At 38.4% G+C, this 21,353-nt stretch overlaps 1 protein-coding gene across 1 annotated transcript in view; it reads right to left on the bottom strand.

Moving 5' to 3' along the window:
- DNAH8 (dynein axonemal heavy chain 8) overlaps positions 1-21,353 on the bottom strand; it is a 338,470-nt gene that overhangs the window by 140,506 nt on the left and 176,611 nt on the right. The window contains exons 55-60 of the mRNA XM_059077211.2: positions 20,961-21,095; positions 20,028-20,150; positions 13,317-13,530; positions 8,326-8,435; positions 3,117-3,280; positions 1,712-1,904 (exon numbers count right to left, since the gene is read on the bottom strand). Coding sequence (XP_058933194.2) covers positions 1,712-1,904; positions 3,117-3,280; positions 8,326-8,435; positions 13,317-13,530; positions 20,028-20,150; positions 20,961-21,095 — 939 coding nt within the window. The remainder of the gene's footprint in view (positions 1-1,711; positions 1,905-3,116; positions 3,281-8,325; positions 8,436-13,316; positions 13,531-20,027; positions 20,151-20,960; positions 21,096-21,353) is intronic.

Below are 21,353 nucleotides of genomic sequence, written 5' to 3'. Positions count from 1 at the left end.
AGTGTCCATCGACAGATGAATGGATAAAGAAGATGTGGCACTTATATACAATGGAATATTACTCAGCCATAAAAAGAAACAAAACTGAGTTATTTGTAGTGAGGTGGATGGACCTAGAGTCTGTCATACAGAGTGAAGTTAATCAGAAAGAGAAAAACAGTAGTATGCTAACACATATATAAGGAATCTTAAAAAAAAAAATGGTTCTCATGAACCTAGGGGCAGGACAGGAATAAAGATGCAGATGTAGAGAATGGACTTGAGGACACGGGGAGGGGGAAGGGTAAGCTGAGACAAAGTGAGAGAGTAGCTTTGACATATATACACTACCAAATGTAAAATAGATAGCTAGTGGGAAGCAGCTGCATAGCACAGGGAGATCAGCTGGTGCTTTGTTACCACCTGGAGGGATGGAATAGGGAGGGTGGGAAGGAGGCGCAAGAGGGAGGGATATAGGGATATATGTATACATATAGCTGATTTGCGTTATTATATGGCAGAAACTAATGCAACATTGTAAAGCAATTATACTCCAATAAAAATGTTATTAATTAATTAATTTAAAAAAATTTAAAAAGAACCCTAGCACTAACTCCTATCTGTGGTAATTAAGGTTGTAATATAACAAATATATTTCTCAGTTTTTATTTGCTTCTTAATATTGCTTATGGAGCTTTAAAAATGGATAGAACTTTTACATTGTTTATGTAGTCAAATTATTCTGAAGTCAATATTCACGTATTTCTTTTGTAAATTGTTTCTCTCCACTTAATTCTTTGACCTACATGTACTTCAGAATTACTGTGTTATGTGAACCTCTTTAAAAAATCTCTTTGGGGTCTTGCTTCAAGCTTCATTAAACCTATACCTTAATTTAGGGAAAACAACGTGTTGCCATTTAACCAAGTAAAGTTTTATCGTGTTTATTTCTAGATATTTTACATATTTGTTGCTGTTGAATGAAATACTTTTATGTTGTATCTCCTATCTTGAGATTGTTTGGCAAGAGATGGCAGCCTTTTTCTGTAAAGGGCAAGACAGTAAATATTTTAGGCTTTGTGGCCCATGTGGTCATTCAACTCCACCATTGTAGGGCAAAAGCAGTCAAAGACAACATGTTGTGTTCCAATACAACTTTAACTCTGAACAATGAAATTTGAATTCCATATAATTTTCATGTCACACAATATTATTATTCTTTTGATTTTTTTCTACCCATTTAAAAATATAAAAACCCTTCTTAGCTCATGAATCTAACAAAAAACCAGCGGCTGATTCGGACCACTGGCTGTGATTTGCCAACCTCTGATATAGACGATAGTTATGAAGTTTTGTATGTATATCATACTTGGTCATCTAACTGAACTCTTAGTAGTTGAAACAGATTTTAAATTCTCTTGGATTATATTAAGAGATAATCATATCATCTGCAAATAAGGATATTTTTGTTTTTTCCTATCTGATAATTACATCTATTTTCTTTTTTGTCATTTTTGTTGCACTGCCTAGAACTTTCAAAGCAATATTAAATAACTGTGATAATTGTACACCTACTTGTCTTATATCTGACTTTAATGGGATTGCTGCTAAATTTCACTGAAATTAATATTTTACTTGGTGTATGATGACACGAATCATAACATATAACTATTGTACAAGTTATGGCATATATCTGGTTAGGTGAGTGATCCAAAAAGCTGAAAATAAATACCAATTCATAGATTTTAGGCACTTCAAACACAGTGTCTTCAGGTTCATCTCCAGTTGGTTCAGGCATCTCACAGAGAAAATCTACGAAGTATGGTTCAGGAAGAATATATGATCCCACCTCTGGGCTAACATTTTCTTCAACTGCATGAATAAGATGTGCATTAAACCACTGCTCATCATCAGGAGTTATAAATCTGAAACAAAAATACAGGAGTAAAAATGCAAAATAGGAAGGCATCTTTTCTAACTGAACATGGATTCAACCCCTCTCCACCTCCTCTCAGCCCCCATCCTGTATCTCCATTACCTCAGAATAGGGAAACAATATGTTCTGCCTTCTGCCCAGAGGCAGATGTAACCCCACCCAAGAGAGCTATAACATTGATAATATCACTTATAGAAAATACTGACAAAGAGTCTCTCCTTAGCCAGACTTAGGCTCCTCTGAATCCTCTTCCCTATTAAGCCCCAATTTTGGACTTCCATGTCCTTCTTTGCACCATCTAATTTTAGCAAGAATCCTGTTAAATCCGTTTAGCCAGAATCCTCCCAGACTTCCCTTATTTCCTCTTAGTACTTTGGCATCCACCAAACTCCTCCATCCTGTTCCTTAGTTATAAATTCCCACTTTTTCCTTGTTGTAGTTGGAGTTGAGCCCAGTTTCTCACCCCGACTGCAAAACCTCACTGTATAGCCACTATACCTATCACCATAGTCTTGAATAAAGTATGAGAGTCTTACTGTTTCAACAAGTGTCACAAATAACTTTTTTCTTTAACAGTATAGATGAGTTCCATGGATGAGGTTCAGGGTCCCTAAAACTTGCAATAGAAGCATAGAATTGACAGTCAGTAGTGGGTGAGCATCCTCTTTCTAGGTTTGTGGGCACACAGTATATGAAGGTCCTTTTCAGACATATGACTTCAGAGGGGTAAGGGAGGAAGGAGTGGGACTAACATCTGACATATACCACCTACATGGGACATTGTGGTAGGCCCTTTACAGCTTTGTAAGACCAGCATTGCCATCGTATTTTATAGAGGAGGGAACAGAGGCTCAGAAAGATGACTAAGCTTTTGTACCAGATGTCACCACGCAGCAGACCTCTCACTACACAGACCTCAAACTTTTTAGAAACTATACATAACAAAATTTTCCTCTGAATGTTATCAATGTTCTGATAATGTGGTTACTTTTAAAAATGTCCTGTTGAAATAATACTCAAGGAAATTGGCATAGCATTTTCCCACCAGCAGGTGGGAAATGACATCCATGCTTCACAAGCCCCAGAGCAATTTAAGATAATACTCCTTTATTCTACTTATTTGAGCAGATAATGCAGGAATTATTCTAGGAGTATAAACTACTTATATAGTACATTTAAACTTAAGTGCTGTAATATACACCTGTCTGCAATTACTCTGTTGCACTCGTGTTTGAAAAGTGACAGGAGAACAGGAATTGAATCACACTCCTCGGCTTTTATGGTTAACATTCCTTGCCAAATTCTGGAAAGATCTCGCAGATTGAAAATGTAATGAAATTTAGAAGGAGTAGGCAGCATCTTCACCTAGAGTTGGGAAAAAGAAATGTAATACTCTCAATTTACTTTTCAGATAAAACTAAAAGCACAAGAATAGGCACCATCAAAAAAAATCTACAAACAATAAATGCTGGAGAGGGTGTGGAGAAAAGGGAGCCCTCTTGCACTGTTGGTGGGAATGTAAATTGATACAGCCACTATGGAGAACAGTATGAAGGTTCCTTAAAAAACTAAAAATAAAACTACCATATGACCCAGCAATCCCACTACTGAGCATATACCCTGAGAAAACCATAATTCAAAAAGAGTCATGTACCACAATGTTCACTGCAGCACTATTTACAATAGCCAGAACATGGAAGCAACCTAAATGTCCATCGACAGATGAATGGATAAAGAAGATGTGGCACTTATATACAATGGAATATTACTCAGTGATAAAAAGAAACGAAACTGAGTTATTTGTAGTGACATGGATGGATCTAGAGTCTGTCATACATAGTGAAGTAAGTCAGAAAGAGAAAAACAAATACCATATGCTAACACATATATATGGAATCTAAGAAAAAAAATGGTTATGAAGAACCTAGGGGCAGGACAGGAATAAAGACGCATATGTAGAGAATGGACTTGAGGACACAGGAGGGGGAAAGGTAAGCTGGGATGAAGTGAGAGAGTGACATGGACATATATACACCACCAGTTGTAAAGACATAGCTAGTGGGAAGCAGCTGCATAGCACAGGGAGATCAGCTCGGTGCTTTGTGATCACCTAGAAGGGTGGGGTAGGGAGGGTGTGAGGGAGACACAAGAGGGAGGCGGGCGATATGGGGATATATGTATATGTATAGCTGATTCACTTTGTTACAAAGCAGAAACTAACGCACCATTGTAAAGCAATTATACTCCAATAAAGATGTTTAAATAATTAATTAATTAATTTTAAAAAAACCTAAAAACACAACTGCTTTTAAAATGATTTTATTGGCTTCCCTGGTGGCGCAGTGGTTGAGAGTCCGCCTGCCGATGCAGGGGACACGGGTTCGTGCCCCGGTCCGGGAGGATCCCACATGCCGCAGAGCGGCTGGGCCCGTGAGCCATGGCCATTGAGCCTGCGCGTCCGGAGCCTGTGCTCCGCAGCGGGAGAGGCCACAACAGTGAGAGGCCCGCGTAAGGCAAAAAAAATAAATAAATAAAAATAAAATGATTTTATTTCACAGTTCCTATTTTAAATAAAATAGGCTGAGTAAATAAACTAAAATTAAGTTTATATTTTTGTCACAGCATTGATGGGAAAAAAAACACATCATAAATAAACCAGCACAGAATTTAAAAGACCCTAAGACCTTGAAAAGGATGGACTGAAGAATAATGCACTGGATGCAGACTCCAACTCTTTTGTTCTACCACCATGAGTTGGCTTTGAACAAGCCACTGTCCCCTGAGTTCTTAAAAATGATGTGAATTGTAGGAATAAGCATTCCTAATCATTATTAACCTTACTAGTGTGTATACGGAAATACATCATAACAAAACACTGAGTGTGAGCTGGCTGTCATTCAGTTAAGAATAATGAATGTTCACGTCTAAAGTCAATAATGATCATCTTCTATAGATGGCTTTGATTAAGGTCCTGAGTGCATTTGGATTTCCACAAATACATTTGTTTATCATAATCTAGATTTCACTTATGGATCCAAACTCAGTCAACATGCTTTCATATATCTGTATATCTGCAATAAATTGGCAGGCAATTCTGACATACTGCTATAATTACTTGGTGGTTTTTGTGAGTTTTGCTTGTTTGTTTGAATACTAATTTACTTATTATTTCTACCCACTTCTGGAATCCAAACAGGCAAAGCTATAACATGACACAGTCCACATTCTTATAAAGAGAGGTACCAGTTAAGGGATAAATTTGAGGTGTTAGGTGTGGGAAGTATTGCTGGCCAAGTGTAAAGATTGTAATTGATACCATCAACATCATTTTTGAAAGTGAAACAATGATAACTCTGGAGATACAAAGCAGACTCCCTACATGACTAATTCAGGAAAGCAAATGCTTTCTTTAGTACCTATTCATGGAATATGTCCTTTCTATATGGAAAATGTACCCTATTGAGTTTGTAATTTCTACAGGCTCACTCTACAGTGCAAGTTAAAACAGCAGGTAGCAAGAGGAGATATAGAATAAAGAGAAGTGTTATGTTAGCAATCACCTTTCAATTTCCTTCTTGGCCCTCAATTCCATTCCAAGCTAAAATGTTCATTCTACTCACCAAAATGTAAAGCACACACTTATATTACAAATATGCAAAAATAAAGGGATAAGGTTATGTGAATATTGCTTTTTTTTTCTTTCCTGTAAAAGACTGCAGCTAAGATGGCAGCCATTGGCAACTGAAGCAATTATTCAGTAGAATTAAATAAAGTCCTTTCTTTCCCTTTTCTTCTCATTTATTAACCTGCTTCTTTCCTTATCTTCTAACATTTCCTTTTAACTTTTTGTCAGCTTCTTTCTTTTCTCACCTGCTTCTGCTTTAAAGCTATGTAAAGTAATATAAAGTGATATACAAGGCATGAGTGGATTAAAGGAGTGCTTTGTGAAAATGAGAAATTTGAAGAAAAGATACAAAGAAGGCTGCTTTTGGGGAGAGGAGGAAGATTCATTCATTTTTTGAGTGAATGACTATTTTTGAGCACCTCCCACTACCCTTACAAAGATACCATGGTAAATAGCACAGCTAAATCTGCTGCCATCAGGAACCTTCCATTCGAGTGGGAGAGCCTGACGATAAATAAGAAACAAATATATTGATAAACAGATAGGCAAATAATAATGATAAAAGTCATGTTTAGAAGAAATGAAGTAGAGTCAGGAGACAGATAATGCCTGTGATGGGGTCATGGACAGTTATTTTAGAGAGAATGATCCCAGAAACCCCCTCTGAAGGTAAAAATAATGAGAAAGAGTCAAACGAAGTATAATGGCCCAGAGGCATGAAAAACTTGGGGTGTTCAAGGAACAGTGAGAAGGGCAGCATGGCTGGAGCAAAACGATGGAAGGGAAGAGGAGTAAGCAGGGGCCAACTCAGGGTGAGTTTCACAGGCCAGGGCTAGGCATTGTGTTTCACTGCAAGTGTAACTGGGAATCTACTGGTGGTTTTAAGAAGGAATGATGATCTCTGATGTGTTTTTTAAAAAGCATTTTAGGACTGTGTAAAGAACAGATTCTAGGAGGGCAAGAAGAAAGCAAGGAGACTGGTTAGGAAGTCGCTGCATGGTCCAGAGGGCAGGAGATGGACCAGGCAGGGTGAACACAGTGAGAGGGCAATAAGTGCTGAGCTTCCATATATATTTTGAAGCCTGGTTACTGAGACTTGCTGATGGATTGGATGTAGGGAATAAGAGAGACAAATCAAGGATGGAGCCCTGTATTTTAGCCTGAGAAGCAGGATAATTGATACAAAACTCTGAGGGGGGATCATACTTAAGAACATGTTAACTTTGAGATGGTTATTAGACATCGAAGCGGTGGTGTCTACTAAGCTGTTAGAAACAAGTTGGGGGACTTCCCAGGCTTGGGTCCAGTGGTTAAGACTCTGCGCTTCCAATGCAGGGGACACAGGTTTGATCCCTGGTCAGGGAACTAAGATCCCACATACTGCGCAGTGAGGCTAAAAGATTTTTTAAAAAGAAAGAAACAAGTCTGGAGCCAGGTAAAGAGGCCTGAGATGGAAGTGCTGATTTTGAGCTCATCAGCACAGAGATGGTGTTTAAAGCCATGTAGCTGGATGAGGCTACCTGAGTATGAATGGAGGTAGAGATGAGGTCCCAACATGGAGATCAAGTGCACTCCAGTATTTAGAGGAGGGGAAAGAGTGGGGACTTAGAAAAGGTAGCCAGTGAGGTAGGAAGAAAACCAAGAACAAGAGGCCCTTCTGAAGCCACGTGAAGAAAGTGTTCAGAGGGATCATTTACGTCAAATGCTGCTAAAGCGTCAGGTCAGAGGAAGAAGAAACCAACGCTTGGATTTGGCAAGACTGAGGAATTTGGTGACCTTGATGAGAGCAGTGGAAATGAAAACTTGTACAAAACGGGTTAAAGAGGTAAAGAAATGTGAGGAAGTGAAGCTGATAAACATTCATAAAACAAAAGAAGCTTTGATGGAAAGATACCAGGAAGGCCAAAGCTTTCCAGAAAAATATGTATATGGGCACGTTAAATTGAACAATAGCCCCACTGGAAAATAGATGGACCTTACCACAGAAAATTATCTCAGACACTCAGACCTTCTGAAACTCCATGCTGGAGCTTCCCCAGGACATAAGCTTCTGCCCAGATGGTGTGTAACTGGCCAAATGAATGTATAGTGAACTATGACAATTAATACTCATCTCCTTCACCAATATTTTTTAGCAAATATATCAATCTTTTTTTTTTTTTTTTTTTTTTTTTTTTAAATCTCAGGCCTACCCTTAATTGCTTTTTCATGAGTCTGCCTTCAGACATCTGGTGACAGCCTCAATGCTTACCGAGTTTTACTTAGGGCATTGACCTCTGTATTAAAATCTAGACTATTTTGTTGAGTACATTCCATCCATTTACTAATTCATGCTCCACCTCAGAGAAATCCACAAGTTGGACTTTAAGTCTTGGTTAGCTAAGAATATCTGGAAATCCATGTATTCCCTCAGTCAGTGAACATCTGAGTATCTGACACAGTTTGGTTGTTGGCAGCAGGTAGGGAAGACAGACATACAAAGAGTTACAAATCAGAGTAACAAGTGGAAATGCAGTGTTCTCATTTCAGCAAAACTCTACTTTATCCTGGATGCCGTGTCTGGTTTATAGTAATGTCTCATACATATGGAAAGCATCATTCAGTCAGAATATTTGCTCCCTGGAAGGAAAAGGTGTCATAAATCTACTTCAGCACCTAATTTGTCTTTTCCAGAAAAACACTACTACCCATGATGTGATGATAATTTCATGAGCCATGAGGTGAGAACTAGGCTGAATAATTGTTGACTTTTTTTTTCTATTATTGACAATGGATGATTCTGTACCTTAGTCCACTGCCACAGCACTCTGCTCGCTGAAACCAAATTCATAATCATCTCACATATTTCGGGTTTGAACTTTCTGCAAGGATCAAAATACCCACAGCCAATAACTCCTGAAAAATAAACAAGATTGAAGGTACAAGCTTACTATAATATCACAAGGTACATGTTTATCCCAGTGAATAAATCATTACAAGATGACTAAGCTAGGTGATGTGAAGAATTTCTCTCAAGGGATCAGCTAAGACTGGCAGTCAGCAGTGGGGCTAGCAAAGCTTAGTATACAGTGATAAACATTTTATATGTATTAACTCCTTTAATCCTCCCAACATCCTATGAGAGAGAATCTGAGGTAGATATTATTATTATTTCCATTTTCTTATTTATATTTTAATTGAAGTATAGTCGACATATAGTATTTTGGTATTTTCAGGTGTACAACATAGTGATTCAAATTTAAAACATCACACTGGTCAGAATGGCCATCATCAAAAAGTCTACAAATAATAAATGCCGGAGAGGGTGTGGAGGAAAAGGAACCCTCCTACTACACTGTTGATGGGAAAATAAATTGGCACAGCCACTACAGTGAATGGTATGGAGGTTCCTTAAAAAACTGAAAATAGAGTTACCATATGATCCATCAATCCCACTCCTGTGCATTTATCCAGGGAAAACCATAATTCGAAAAGATACATGCACCCCAATGTTCATAACAGCACTATTTATAATAGCCAAGACATGGAAGCAATCTAAGTGTCTACTGACAGATGAATGGATAAAGAAGATGTGGTACGTATATACAATAGAATATTACTCAGCCATCAAAAAGAATAAAATAATGCCATTTGCAGCAACATGGATGGAACTAGAGATCACCATACTAAGTGAAGTAAGCCAGGCAAAGACAAATAACATAGGATATTGCTTATATTGGAATCTAAAAAACATGATACAAATAAACTTATATACAAAACAGAAATAGACCCACACAAACAGAAAACAAACTTAAGGTTACCAGTAGGGAAATGGGAGGGAGAGATAAATTGGGGGACTTGGATTGACATATACACACTATTATATATAAAATAGATAACTAATAAGGCCCTACTATACAGCATAGGGAACTATACTCAACATTTTATAATAACCTAAAAGGGAAAAGAAACAGAAAAAAATAGATATATATGTATGTATGTATAACTGAAGCACTTTGCTGTACACCTGAAACTAACACAACGTTGAAAATCAACTATACCTCAATTTAAGAAATGATCACCACAGTAAGTCTAGTAGCCATTTGTCATTATACAAAATTATTACTATATTATTGACTATATTCCTAATTCTGTATATTATATCCCTGTGACTTATTTATTTTATAACTGGAAGTTTATACCTCTGAATCCCCTTCACCTATTTCACTCAATTTTCCCATTCTCCTCCCCTCTGGCAACCACCAGTTTTTTTCTGTATCTATGAGTCTGTTTCTGTTTTGTTTTGTTTGTTCATTTGTTTTGTTTTCCAGATTCCATGTATAAGTGAGACCACAGGTATTTGTCTTTCTCTATCTGACATGGCTTGCCATTTGTGACAACACAGATGGACCTAGAGGTTATTATTATTCCCATTTTAATATGAGTTTAGTAACTTGCCCAAGGTCACCCACCTTGTGTGTGGGTGAATCTGAGGTTTGAACCCAGGAAACCTGGCTCTGGAACCTGTAAAACAGCCCTCAGTCTGAAGAGTAGAAGAGCGGGAAAAGAACTTAGAGACTACTTCCTCATCTTACAGATAAGGAGACCAGGCACAGACAAGTAAAGCAAACTGTTCAAGTTCACACAGACTGGTTGTTGACAGAAGTGAAATCAGGACACCCGTATCTCCTGACCTGCAGTCAGCCAACACTCTGGCCTGGGTGGTGATGTAATGGTTCCTAGAAACACCCAACACAGCGACAATCTGACATAATCACCCTCAGGAACTACTGTGTTATGGACTGTTCCTGAAGTCCCAAAATGTGTTTGGTGTTAGACTGCAAAAACAGATTTAACTCTACTTCGTCTCTGTGAGACTATATGTTGAGCAGTATGTTCAGTTCTGAGCATGGTATTTTCAGAGGAAAATGAATACGAATATCTGCTCAGAGACGCTTGGCAGGTTTATGAAGAGTGGGTCAGCTAAAGAAACTGGGCTTCATTCACATAGACCAAAGAATAGCAGCCTTGAGGGTACGTGAAATTATCCAAAGTCATGGTTGGTTGTGCTAGATGCCTGTAAGGCCTTGGTCTTTTTGCTTCCTGAAATCCTATGATTCTAGACCTCCAGCTTCCTGTGGCACAAATGTGTTATATATGAAGCATGGGATGTGGAATCAGAAAACAGAATCAGCATCACACGTTTGCCATGCACTAGCTCTATGGCCTTAATTGGGCAGTTATTTTACTTCTCTGAGCCTCGGTTTCTGGTTTGTTTCCATATCTCATTTTCAATATTAATCATATCAAAGAGTGTATAAAAGTTTAACAAATAATTAAACACTCATATACAGCCACTAGACTGAGGAATACAACATTGTCCGAGTACATTAGAAGCCTCTTTTGTCCAATCCCTCCCCCCTCCAGAGGTAGACAGGGCTCTGACCTGGTGAGAATCAGTAACTCGCTTTTCCAAAGAAAAGCTTTGGCACTTACATTCTTGAACTTTAACCTTTTCCTTTTAACTTTAATTTTTGAAATTTAATTTAATGGAATCATGTAATATGTTCCTCTGTGATGCTTTTTTTCCCCTTAACATTGTATTTCTGGGGTTCATCCATGTTGAAGCATGTAGCTGTGTTTGTTCACATTCACTGCTCTAGAGCATTACACGGTGCACCCACACCACAATGTATTTATCCAACTTTACTGTCAATACATATTTGGGTTACTTCAAGGCTTTTACTGTCAGGAACACTGTTCTATGAACCTTCTTGTGTAAGTCTTTTGGTGCACATGTGAAAAATCAACTGCAGATGGGTTAAGGACTGAAATACGGAAGGCAAAACTATATAACTTTTGGAAGGAAACATAGGCAAATACCTGTATGACCTCTGGGTAGGAAAGGACTTCTTAAATGAGACTCATAAAGCACAACCATAAAGGAAGAAAATGGTGAACTGGTATATACTTGGAAGTGGAATGGCGGTGGGTGTGCCCATGTTCTACTACCAGTAATGATGTCCAGTCATTATGAAGGACTCATAGCAATTTATACTCCCACCAGCAGGGAAGAGAGTCTCAGTTGCTTTACATTTTCACCAATGCCTGATTTTTTGTCAGAATTTTTCATTTTTGCAAATCTAGTGGTTATAAAATGGTTTTTTTCCTGGTGTTTTAAATTTCCATATTCCTGAATTCTAATGTTTATCATCTTTACCTTTGTTTATTAGTCATATGGTTTCCTCTTCTTAAAGTGCCTGGCTTGTCCATGTTTATATTAGGATGTTTGCTTTTTATCTGATTGATTCTTTGGATCTCTTGAAGTATTCAGATTACTGAGTTTTTTGCTTTGTTACATGTGTTGAAATTTTTTTTCTTCCACTTTGCAACTTGTCTTTTTCCTACTCTTTTAATGTTGCTTTTTTAAAATATAAATTTATTTATTTTATTTATTTTTGTCAGCATCGGGTCCTCATTGCTGTGCATAGGCCTTCTCTAGTTGTGGCGAGCGGGGGACACACTTTGCCACGGTGTGCAGGCCTCTCATCACAGTGGCCTCTCTTGTTGCAGAGCACAGGCTCCAGGCACGCGGGCCTAGGCAGTCATGGCACGTGGGCTCGGTAGTTGTGGCTTGCAGGCTCTAGAGCACAGGCTCAGTAGTTGTGGTGCACGGGTTTAGTTGTTCTGCAGCAGGTGGGATCTTCCCGGACCAGGGCTCAAACCCACGTCCCCTGCATTGGCAGGCAGATTCCCCAACCACTGCACCACCAGGGAAGCCCTAATGTTGCTTTTTAACTGAACAAAAGCTCTTAATTTTTTTTTGTGTGTGTGGTATGCGGGCCTCTCACTGTTGTGGCCTCTCCCGTTATGGAGCACAGGCTCTGGACGCGCAGGCTCAGCGGCCATGGCTCACGGGCCCAGCCACTCCGTGGCATATGGGATCTTCCCGGACTGGGGCATGAACCCGTGTCCCCTGCATCAGCAGGCGGACTCTCAACCACTGCGCCACCAGGGAAGCCCCAAAAGCTCTTAATTTTAATCTAGTCAAATTTATCATTTTCTTCCTTTATGGTCTATGCTTTCTGAGTCTCATTTGAGAGGTTCTTTCCTACCCAGAGATCATTCCGATATTTTCCTATATTTTCTTCCATTGTTTTACACCTTTGCCTTCCATATTTAAATCTTTAATCCTTCTGTATTGATTTTATGTTTGGTGTGAGGTAGGGGTCCAATTTCAATTATTTTCACATAAGAATTACTAAATATCCCAGTACCATTTCTTGAAAGTCTGCCTTTCTCTTCTGATCTACAGTACTTGCTATGTCAAATAATTAATGATCACATATGCATGGGTCTATTTCTCTTATATGCCTTCATGTACATAATTTTAATGGAATGGTTTATGTGAGCCTAAGTTTGGTGTCAAAATATCATTTTTATTAACATAGCAAAGTGCTACATTTGACTTAGTATATTATGTTGTTAACCTCTGACCAATGGGCTATCATTCATTAGCCCAAATTTCTCTGATTAATAGTGTCAAGAAAACCCAAACACAAAGGTGTGCTTACCTCTAAAGCCAAACTTCAATAAGGCTATTTCTAAATATCCCTGAGTCTTACAATAGGCTATAAACATGAGTCTTCTTAGTACTTAGTCCCTGGTATTTAGCTCTCCATTTCAGATATTTAATCCCTACTTCAGACAGGGCCTTTTTATCTCTTAAATAAGGTTTTGCATGGTTTATGTCCATTATTAATGCAATAAGAAATTAAACACCAAGAATAGTCGTACCAAAAATTTTGTCTATTGAAGCATTTGAAGGCAATGTGCAATTAAACACAGTAAACTGTCTTTTCAAACGTTGTGGAATATCATTTCGACCGCCTCCAGGGTGGATCATTGCCGCTATGAGCTGTACGTCAACAATAGCAGTGAAATCTCCAGGCTTGTCCAAGCTGTACATTCCTTCCATTTCCATCATTTGTCGCACAATCTCGTTAGTTATCTGGAATTTTATATAGTAACATTTTAGTAACACATCGTTATAATTTCCTCCAAAGCTCCTATAAAATAGTACAGATGAGATCAGAAGAAAACGCTCAACTTTTATCAATGAAGTGTTTGTGAATGTTGCCTTCAAGGCAATTTGACTTAAACAATACCACCCATAAACTCTAAACTGTAAGTTGAATATGTCTGGTGCAAATCCAATGCACTCTTTACCATGCTGATAAATCTAGATAGGAGAGTTACAGAATATTTGGTACAATTACAAGAGTTCTCAGAGTTACAAGTTTTACTATAGTTGTATATATTTCACACTCCACATTCAACTGTTTAAAATACCTTAAATCAGAAAATGGGATAGTTTTACTCCTGAATGTTTTGGTATTGGATTTTACATCCTTATCTTTCTTCTCTGTAGCCTCTACCACTGCTAACATTCCCTCCGTACTGAAATTTTTTCCTCTCTTGTTTTTAGAGGCTCAGTTCTTTCCAGGCTCATCTTGAGACCTCGGATCATTTCCCAAGCCATTCTTTATCCATTCATCCCTCAAATGTAACTCTTCTACAGGGTTCCATCCTTGGCTCTTTTCTATTTCAGGGGATGCCATCTCAACCCTATATCCTAAAGAATCTCAACTCTGTAACTCTAGCTTCAGATTCTCTTCTAAACTCCACACCTGTATATCCAAATTCCTATTGGGCATCTTTGAGTGGAAGACACACAAGCCTCTGTAATATGACACTCTTTCATTCAAGAAACATTTAATGAATCACTACTCTGTGCCTGGCTCTGTTGAAACATAGACAAAAATACCTGTCTTCATGGAGCATATGTTCTTGTGGTGGGAGACAAAATGTACACGTGCATGCCTGTATGTATGTATGTGTATAAATAAAATGGTATAAGTCCTTTGGAGAAAATAAAGCAAAGAAAGGAAATAGGCAGTGCTCAGGGATGCAACTGAATATGGAAGCAGGAAAGGCTTCATCTCACATGACATATAACCAAAGACTTGAAGGAAGTGAGAAAGCAAACCACTCAGATATCTAGGAGGAAATCATTCCAGACAGAGGAAACAGCAAATGAAGAGGCTCTTAGTGAACGTTATACCCAGTGTGTACAAGGATCAGTAAATGTGGTTGGAGAATCATGAGGAGATAATATCAAACAGTGTAGGGTCTTTAGATCTCAGAAAGGATTTTGGCGTTTATATGCTACATGTCTCATGGGAGGATTTTGAGCAGAGGAGTGTGACAAACCATCTGACACATTTTTTGTTTGTTTGTTTGTTTTGGCTGTGTTGGGTCTTTGTTGCTACCCATAGGCTTTCTCTAGTTGCGGCGAGCAGGGGCTAATCTTTGTTGCAGTGCACAGGCTTCTTATTGTGGTGGCTTCTCTTGTTGCGGAGCACGGGCTCTAGGCGTGCGGGCTTCAGTAGTTGCGGCATGCAGGCTCAGTAGTTGTGGCTCATGGGCTCTAAAGCGCAGGCTCAGTAGTTGTGTCACACGGGCTTAGTTGATCCACAGCATGTGGGATCTTCCCGGACCAGAGATCAAACCTGTGTCCCCTGTGTTGGCAGGTGGATTAACCACTGCATCATGAGGGAAGTCCCCTGACACATGTTTTAACTGGTTGCTGATATGAGGATAGATTGAGAGGGGCAAGGGAAATGGGGAGACAATGAGGAGGGATGTGTAATGTTCAAGAAGACAGATGTCTGCTCACACCAGGTGTTAGCAATGGAGTGATGAGCAGCAGTCAAATCTTGGATATAGTTTGAAGATGGAGCCAACTTGATTTCCTAACAGGCTGAATGTGGAGTTGCTATTTCTTGAGATGGAGAAGACTGTTGGAAGAGCAGGTTTAGGGAGTAATGGGAACTTAGTTTTGGACATGTTAAGTTTGAGATCCAACTAGACATCCTTAATTGGATCTAAAAAGTCTGAATTCAGGAGCTTTTCATCTTATAGATGATATCTAAATATGCCTCCTCTCTCCTCACCTTACAGCAACTGCTGAGAGGTCTATCTGCCCTGGATCCCTGATGAATGGGAGAGGAAAAGGATAAGAAAAAAAGAAAAAGAAGTCTTCCCTGGGAGGTTGTAGCCTCAGAATGACACTTGCACAGACTTGCACCATGGGTATGCATAGCCTAAGTGGGCCAGAGACTTTCAAATTAACCTTGCTTTGAGATGATCCTGACTGAATAAGCGCTTAAGGATCTGACAGAAGAAAACTCAAATCTGTCTGGTTGAGGACACATGCATCCTAGGCTTTAAGAAACAGCCACAGGTAATTTTTTAAGGGCAATGACCTGGCAAGCAGTCAAAGGTATTTACAGAAAACAAGACAGTTTGAATGTGAACAAGAACTATTAAAACAACAGAGAGCAGAAACAGACCCATATAGACTTCAGATGCTGAAATTAACAGACATAGACTTTAAAACAACTATGCTCAACATGTTTAAAGAAATAGACAATGATTTGAAAATATATGCAAGGAATAAAAATGACAATGCATTTGAAAGAAAATAAGAATCAAATAGCAACTGAAATTAAAACTCAGTGGATGAATTTGACAGCAGATTGGACAAAGCAGAGAAGAAAATTAGTGAGATGGATGATAGGAGAGGAGAAATTATCTAGACTAAGTATTGGAGAGAGAAAAAAGTTGGGAAGTATAGAAAAAGAGGACAGAAACATAGAGGGCAAAGAAGAAAGTCTAATATACATTTGAAGTTTGATAAGAAGGGAAAGAAAGTGAGGCAGAGGCAATATTTGTAGAGGTAAGAACTGGGAATTTTCTAGAACTGACACAAGAGACCAAACCACAGATTCATGAGTCCCAGGGAATCCCAAGCAAATAAATACAAATAAATCTACACCAAGGAACATAATCTGTAAAAGAAAAAATTACAGGAAAGTAAGGCAACAAGTGAGAAAAAGCAGATTAATTTCAGAGGTGCAATGACTAAGTGGTAGTTGACTTCTCAACAGAAACAAGGAAAACAGAAGACAGGAATCATATATTTAAAGTGATGAAAGAAAATAACTGCCAACCTACATTTTTCTAACCAGCAACGTCTTTCAAATAAAGAGGATGAAATAAAGACTTCTGTAGACCAAACAAACAAACAAAAAAACTAAGAGTTTGTCACTAAAAGATTTTCTTCTAAGGAAGTTCTAAGAATGAATAAAGAGTAAAAAAGTGGTAAATAAGTATGTAATTCAAACAAAGAGTGAATATATAAAACAGTAAAAAATAATGCCTCATGGGAGTTCACTTTAAAAATAGATACAGATGACTAAAAAGCACATGAAAAGATGCTCAACATCACTGATTATTAGAGAAATGCAAATCAAAACTACTATGAGGTATCACCTCACACTGGTCAGAATGGCCATCTTCAAAAAAAATCTACAAACAATAAATGCTGGAGAGGGTGTGGAAAAAAGGGGAACCCTCCTACACTGTTGGTGGGAATGTAAATTGGTACAGCCACTATGGAGAACAGTATGGAGGTTCCTTAAAAAACTAAAAATAGAGCTACTATATGATCCTGCAACCCCACTCCTGGGCACATATCTGAAGAAAACCATAATTTGAAAAGACACATGCACCCCAGTGTTTACTGCAGCACTATTTACAATAGCCAGGACATGGAAGCAACCTAATTGTCCATCAGCAGAGGAATGGATAAAGAAGATGTGGTACATATATACAATGGAATATTACTCAACCATAAAAGAGAACAAAATGATGCCATTTGCAGTAACACGGATGGACCAAGAGGTGTCATAATGAGTGAAGTAAGTCAGACAGAGAAAGACAAATATCATGATATTGCTTATATGCAGAAGCTAAAAAAATGATACCAATGAACTTATTTACAAAACAGAAATAGAGTCACAGACGTAGAAGACAAACTTATGGTTATCAGGGAGGAAATGGGGGGAGGGATAAATTGGGAGATTGGGATTGACATATACATACTACTATATATAAAATAGATAACTAATAAGGACCTACTGTATAGCACAAGGAACTCTACTCAATACTCTGTAACGACCTCTATGGGATAAGAATCTAAAAAAGAGTGGATATATGTATATGTATAACTGATTCACTTTGCTGTACACCTGAAACTAACACAACATTGTAAATCAACTATAGTCCAATAAAATTTTTTTAAAAATAAATAAAACTGGCGTAACACAATATAAAGGTGAATAATATAATTTATGCTAATAAAAAATAAAAATAGAGGCATAGACTTAAAATACAAGTCAACAATAAAATTATAAATCAGGAGAAAGATAAAGGAAATTAAAGTGTTCAAAGGTCACTGGATATACAAAATGGGAAAGAAGTGTTAGATTATCTTTATTTTTGATTATGTATGTAGGATGTACTGTCTAGGGTAACCACTAGAACACAGAAATTGACTGCAGTAAATGGATAGTAAGAAAAGGAAAAAAAAAATCAATGTCCTCAGTGGAATAGGAAGAAGGCTGTAGCACTTCATGCTCGGCTGAGGGCAAGGAAATGAAGGTGTCCAAGGTCTGAGAAAAAGACGGTATGAAAGAAACCTGAATGTAAATGTAGGATAGGAATAGACAGGATAAAGATATATAACACAAAACATGCAGTATAATTGCTGGGTAGTATTATGAGCTCAGTTGAGGTCCATAATCGTGATTTTAAAGTGATTTTAAGCAGTATTGTGTGTTTTTCTCCAGCCAAGTTTGGCTGCATAGGTGCAGGTGGCTGGTGAGCAAAGAGGCTTAACAAGGATTTAATGTGGTTAAGGCTTTCACAGATGAGTAGAGGGTGCATGCTACTGTGATTATAATGATGGATAATGGAATTTTAGCTGGAAAGGAAGGAAGTGAGGAAATGAGAAGAAATGAAGGAGAATTTAATGATGGTAGGAACGAGGGCTGGTAGCTCCATCTGTAGTCTGGGTAGCAGAGGGAATGAGCTACAGAGTGTGGACATGGTGATCAGAGAATAAAACGCTTGAAATTGAGATAATGAAGGGATCACAGTTACTGATAATGACAAGGTGTAGGGTACGACTGCATGAATGAGTAATTTCAGATGGAGTGGAAGACATGATCATTGGAGGAGTTGAGGTCAAGGAACTAAGAGGTCAAGATCATGTATGTAGATATTGTTTGGCATCACTGAGAATTATGACAAGCAGGACTGGCTGCATAATTTGTGAAGCTCAGGACAAAATGAAAATTCAAATGTCTTTACTCAAAAATCATTATTAGGAATTTCAAGACAGTCACAGCAGAGCATTAAACCACGTGCAAGTTCCTCTAAAGTGCGAATCTCTCTGCAACGGCACACTGTGCACACCATGAAGCTGGCCCTGGAGACTGGGGCAGCCCTGGAGAGAGTAACAGTCATCTGGGGACTGAAATCTTCGGGGAGGGATGAGTGTGACCCAAGGGTCCAAGATGAATGCAACAACATGTGGGTGTGAGGTCAGAGTGATAGGTTTTCAGGGAAGAGGGCAATGAGAACAGAGAAGGACATGTCCCTCACCTCCAGGTGAGAAGTCTGCAGGGAAAGCAGCATCCTGGGTTTCCATTAGAGCAAGAAGGTGAGGGAAAAGCTCAGAGAGGAAGCTGAATTTACAGGGGATTTTGTGGATGAACCATGGCTGCCAAGGGCACACAGAAAGTTTTCAGGAGTGGGGAAAGTAGGAGATGAGGCCAGACAAGGGCCAAGCAGAACTGATGGGGATTAGTGTCAGGATAAGCATGGAGAGACCTGGGAGTCCTGACATCCTGGTGATGGCTGAGGTGAACCAGGATAAAGCATGGAAGGGATGTGATGGGTCCTGGTGGGCTCTAGTTGGATGGTGTTGATGAGGCAGTAGACGGTGGTGGGAGGACGTGTTGGGGATCCCACCAGGAACAGGCAGAACCCTGGCAGCAACTGTGAGGTCCTCTAAGGGGAGTGAGTTTGGGGATGACAGACGATCACTAGTAGGACAGTGGTGCATGGCAGAGTTGTGGGGTTTTTTAAAAATTGTTTTCTGGGAATTCCCTGGTGGTCCAGTGGTTAGGACTCTGTGCTTCTACTGCAGGGGCATGGGTTCAACCCCTGGTGAGGGAACTAAGATCCCGCATACCTTGTGGCGCAGCCAAAAAAAAAAAAAAAAAGTGTTTTCTAAACATCAGGTACTCCTGGGAGAGAGTATATAGAGTGGGAAATAAGAGAACAAAGATAAAACCCTGGGGAAAGGAAGAAGGAAGCCAGGAAGCACATTGAAATCAAGCAGCCAGAGAGGCAGAAGGGAGTGTTGGGGGAAAGCATATACTGATTTCAAGAAGGAAGAATGTCATCTATAACCAAGAAGCCAAAAAAGACTGAGAATTGTTACTAGGCTTAATAAAGTGACAGTTATTTTGATCTTTTCATATATAACTAAGAATACTGATTAAATATCATTTACATGAGATATTTTAGTCTTACCTGATCTCCCCATTCATTAATCATGGGCATATTAATATCATCAATAAATATAGTCATTTTTCTGCCTCCGGGTGGCCCATATGTGCTTCCCATCCTCTTATCCACATAGCTTTCAACTGTTCTCTAGAGAAAAGGAAATGGTCTGTCTTATGCACTCATTTCAATCCATTTCTAAAAATGATGAACATGCTTTTCAGAGTAGAATATAATTGACTTATTTATTTATTTAATATATGTAAATATTGTTATTAAAATAAATATTGCAAACTTAAAAAAAATAAGTTGTTGGAATATTAATCATTAATTTATATTAAAAGACACTCCAATGTTCAGCTTCAGCTTCAATATTAGGCCAAAATATGCTATTTGGATTTGGCCTCAGTGTCAGCCTTAGGAAGGGTAAACAGCTGAATGCCAACTTCAACACCAATTCTTCTGATATATATATATATATATATATATATATATATATATATGTATATGTATATATACAGTCAACCCTTCATATCCACGGCTTCCACATCCTTGAATTCAACCAACTTCCATCAAAAGTATTTGGAAAAAAAATTCCAGCAAGTTCCAAAAAAGCAAAACCTGAATTTGTCTCATACTGGAAACTATTTACATAGCACTTACACTGCATTTACAACTATTTACATAGAATTTACATTGAACTAGGTATTGTAAGTAATCTAGAGATTATTTTGGAGTCTATGGAAGGATGTGCACAGGTTATATGCAGACACTACCCATTTTATTTAAGGGACTAGAGCATCCACAGATTTTGATACCAACAGGGATGCTGGCACTAATCCCCCATCGATACCGAGGAACAACAATATATATCAATGTTTTATTTGCATACAGATTTTATTGTATCAACCACTTAATATATTTAATATGATAAGGACTACAGCAAGTGATGAGTTTTACCTGAAACATCATTGGTTCTGTGGCAGATGAAAAGTTTAGACTTTTAGATAACTGTATTTCAGGGTCATATTTTTTCAAATAGGCCTTAATCATTACAGTTTTTGCAGTTCCCTGCTCCCCCGTGAGTAAAACAGCCTGCAATCGTAGGATAATCACGTTGAAAGGTGTTATAAGATGTTTAGTTTTAAATATATTAAGGTTCTAGTAGCCATTCTTTCATTCTATAAACTAATACAACTAATTTTTGATTACTTTTAAGAATTAGACCTACATCAAAATAAATCCTAGTGGAATTAAAGATTTAAATGTAAAATATATGCTCTAAAAGTGCTGGAAGAAAGTGTGGGTGAGCAGTCACGCAACCACGGGAAGGACTTTGTAAGCAGATACCCA

This window comes from Kogia breviceps, chromosome 10 (assembly GCF_026419965.1).
Source record: "Kogia breviceps isolate mKogBre1 chromosome 10, mKogBre1 haplotype 1, whole genome shotgun sequence".
Taxonomy (NCBI): Eukaryota; Metazoa; Chordata; class Mammalia; order Artiodactyla; family Physeteridae; genus Kogia; species Kogia breviceps.
Note: the sequence above shows the minus strand (reverse complement) of the source record. Positions and strands in the feature narration are given on the sequence as shown.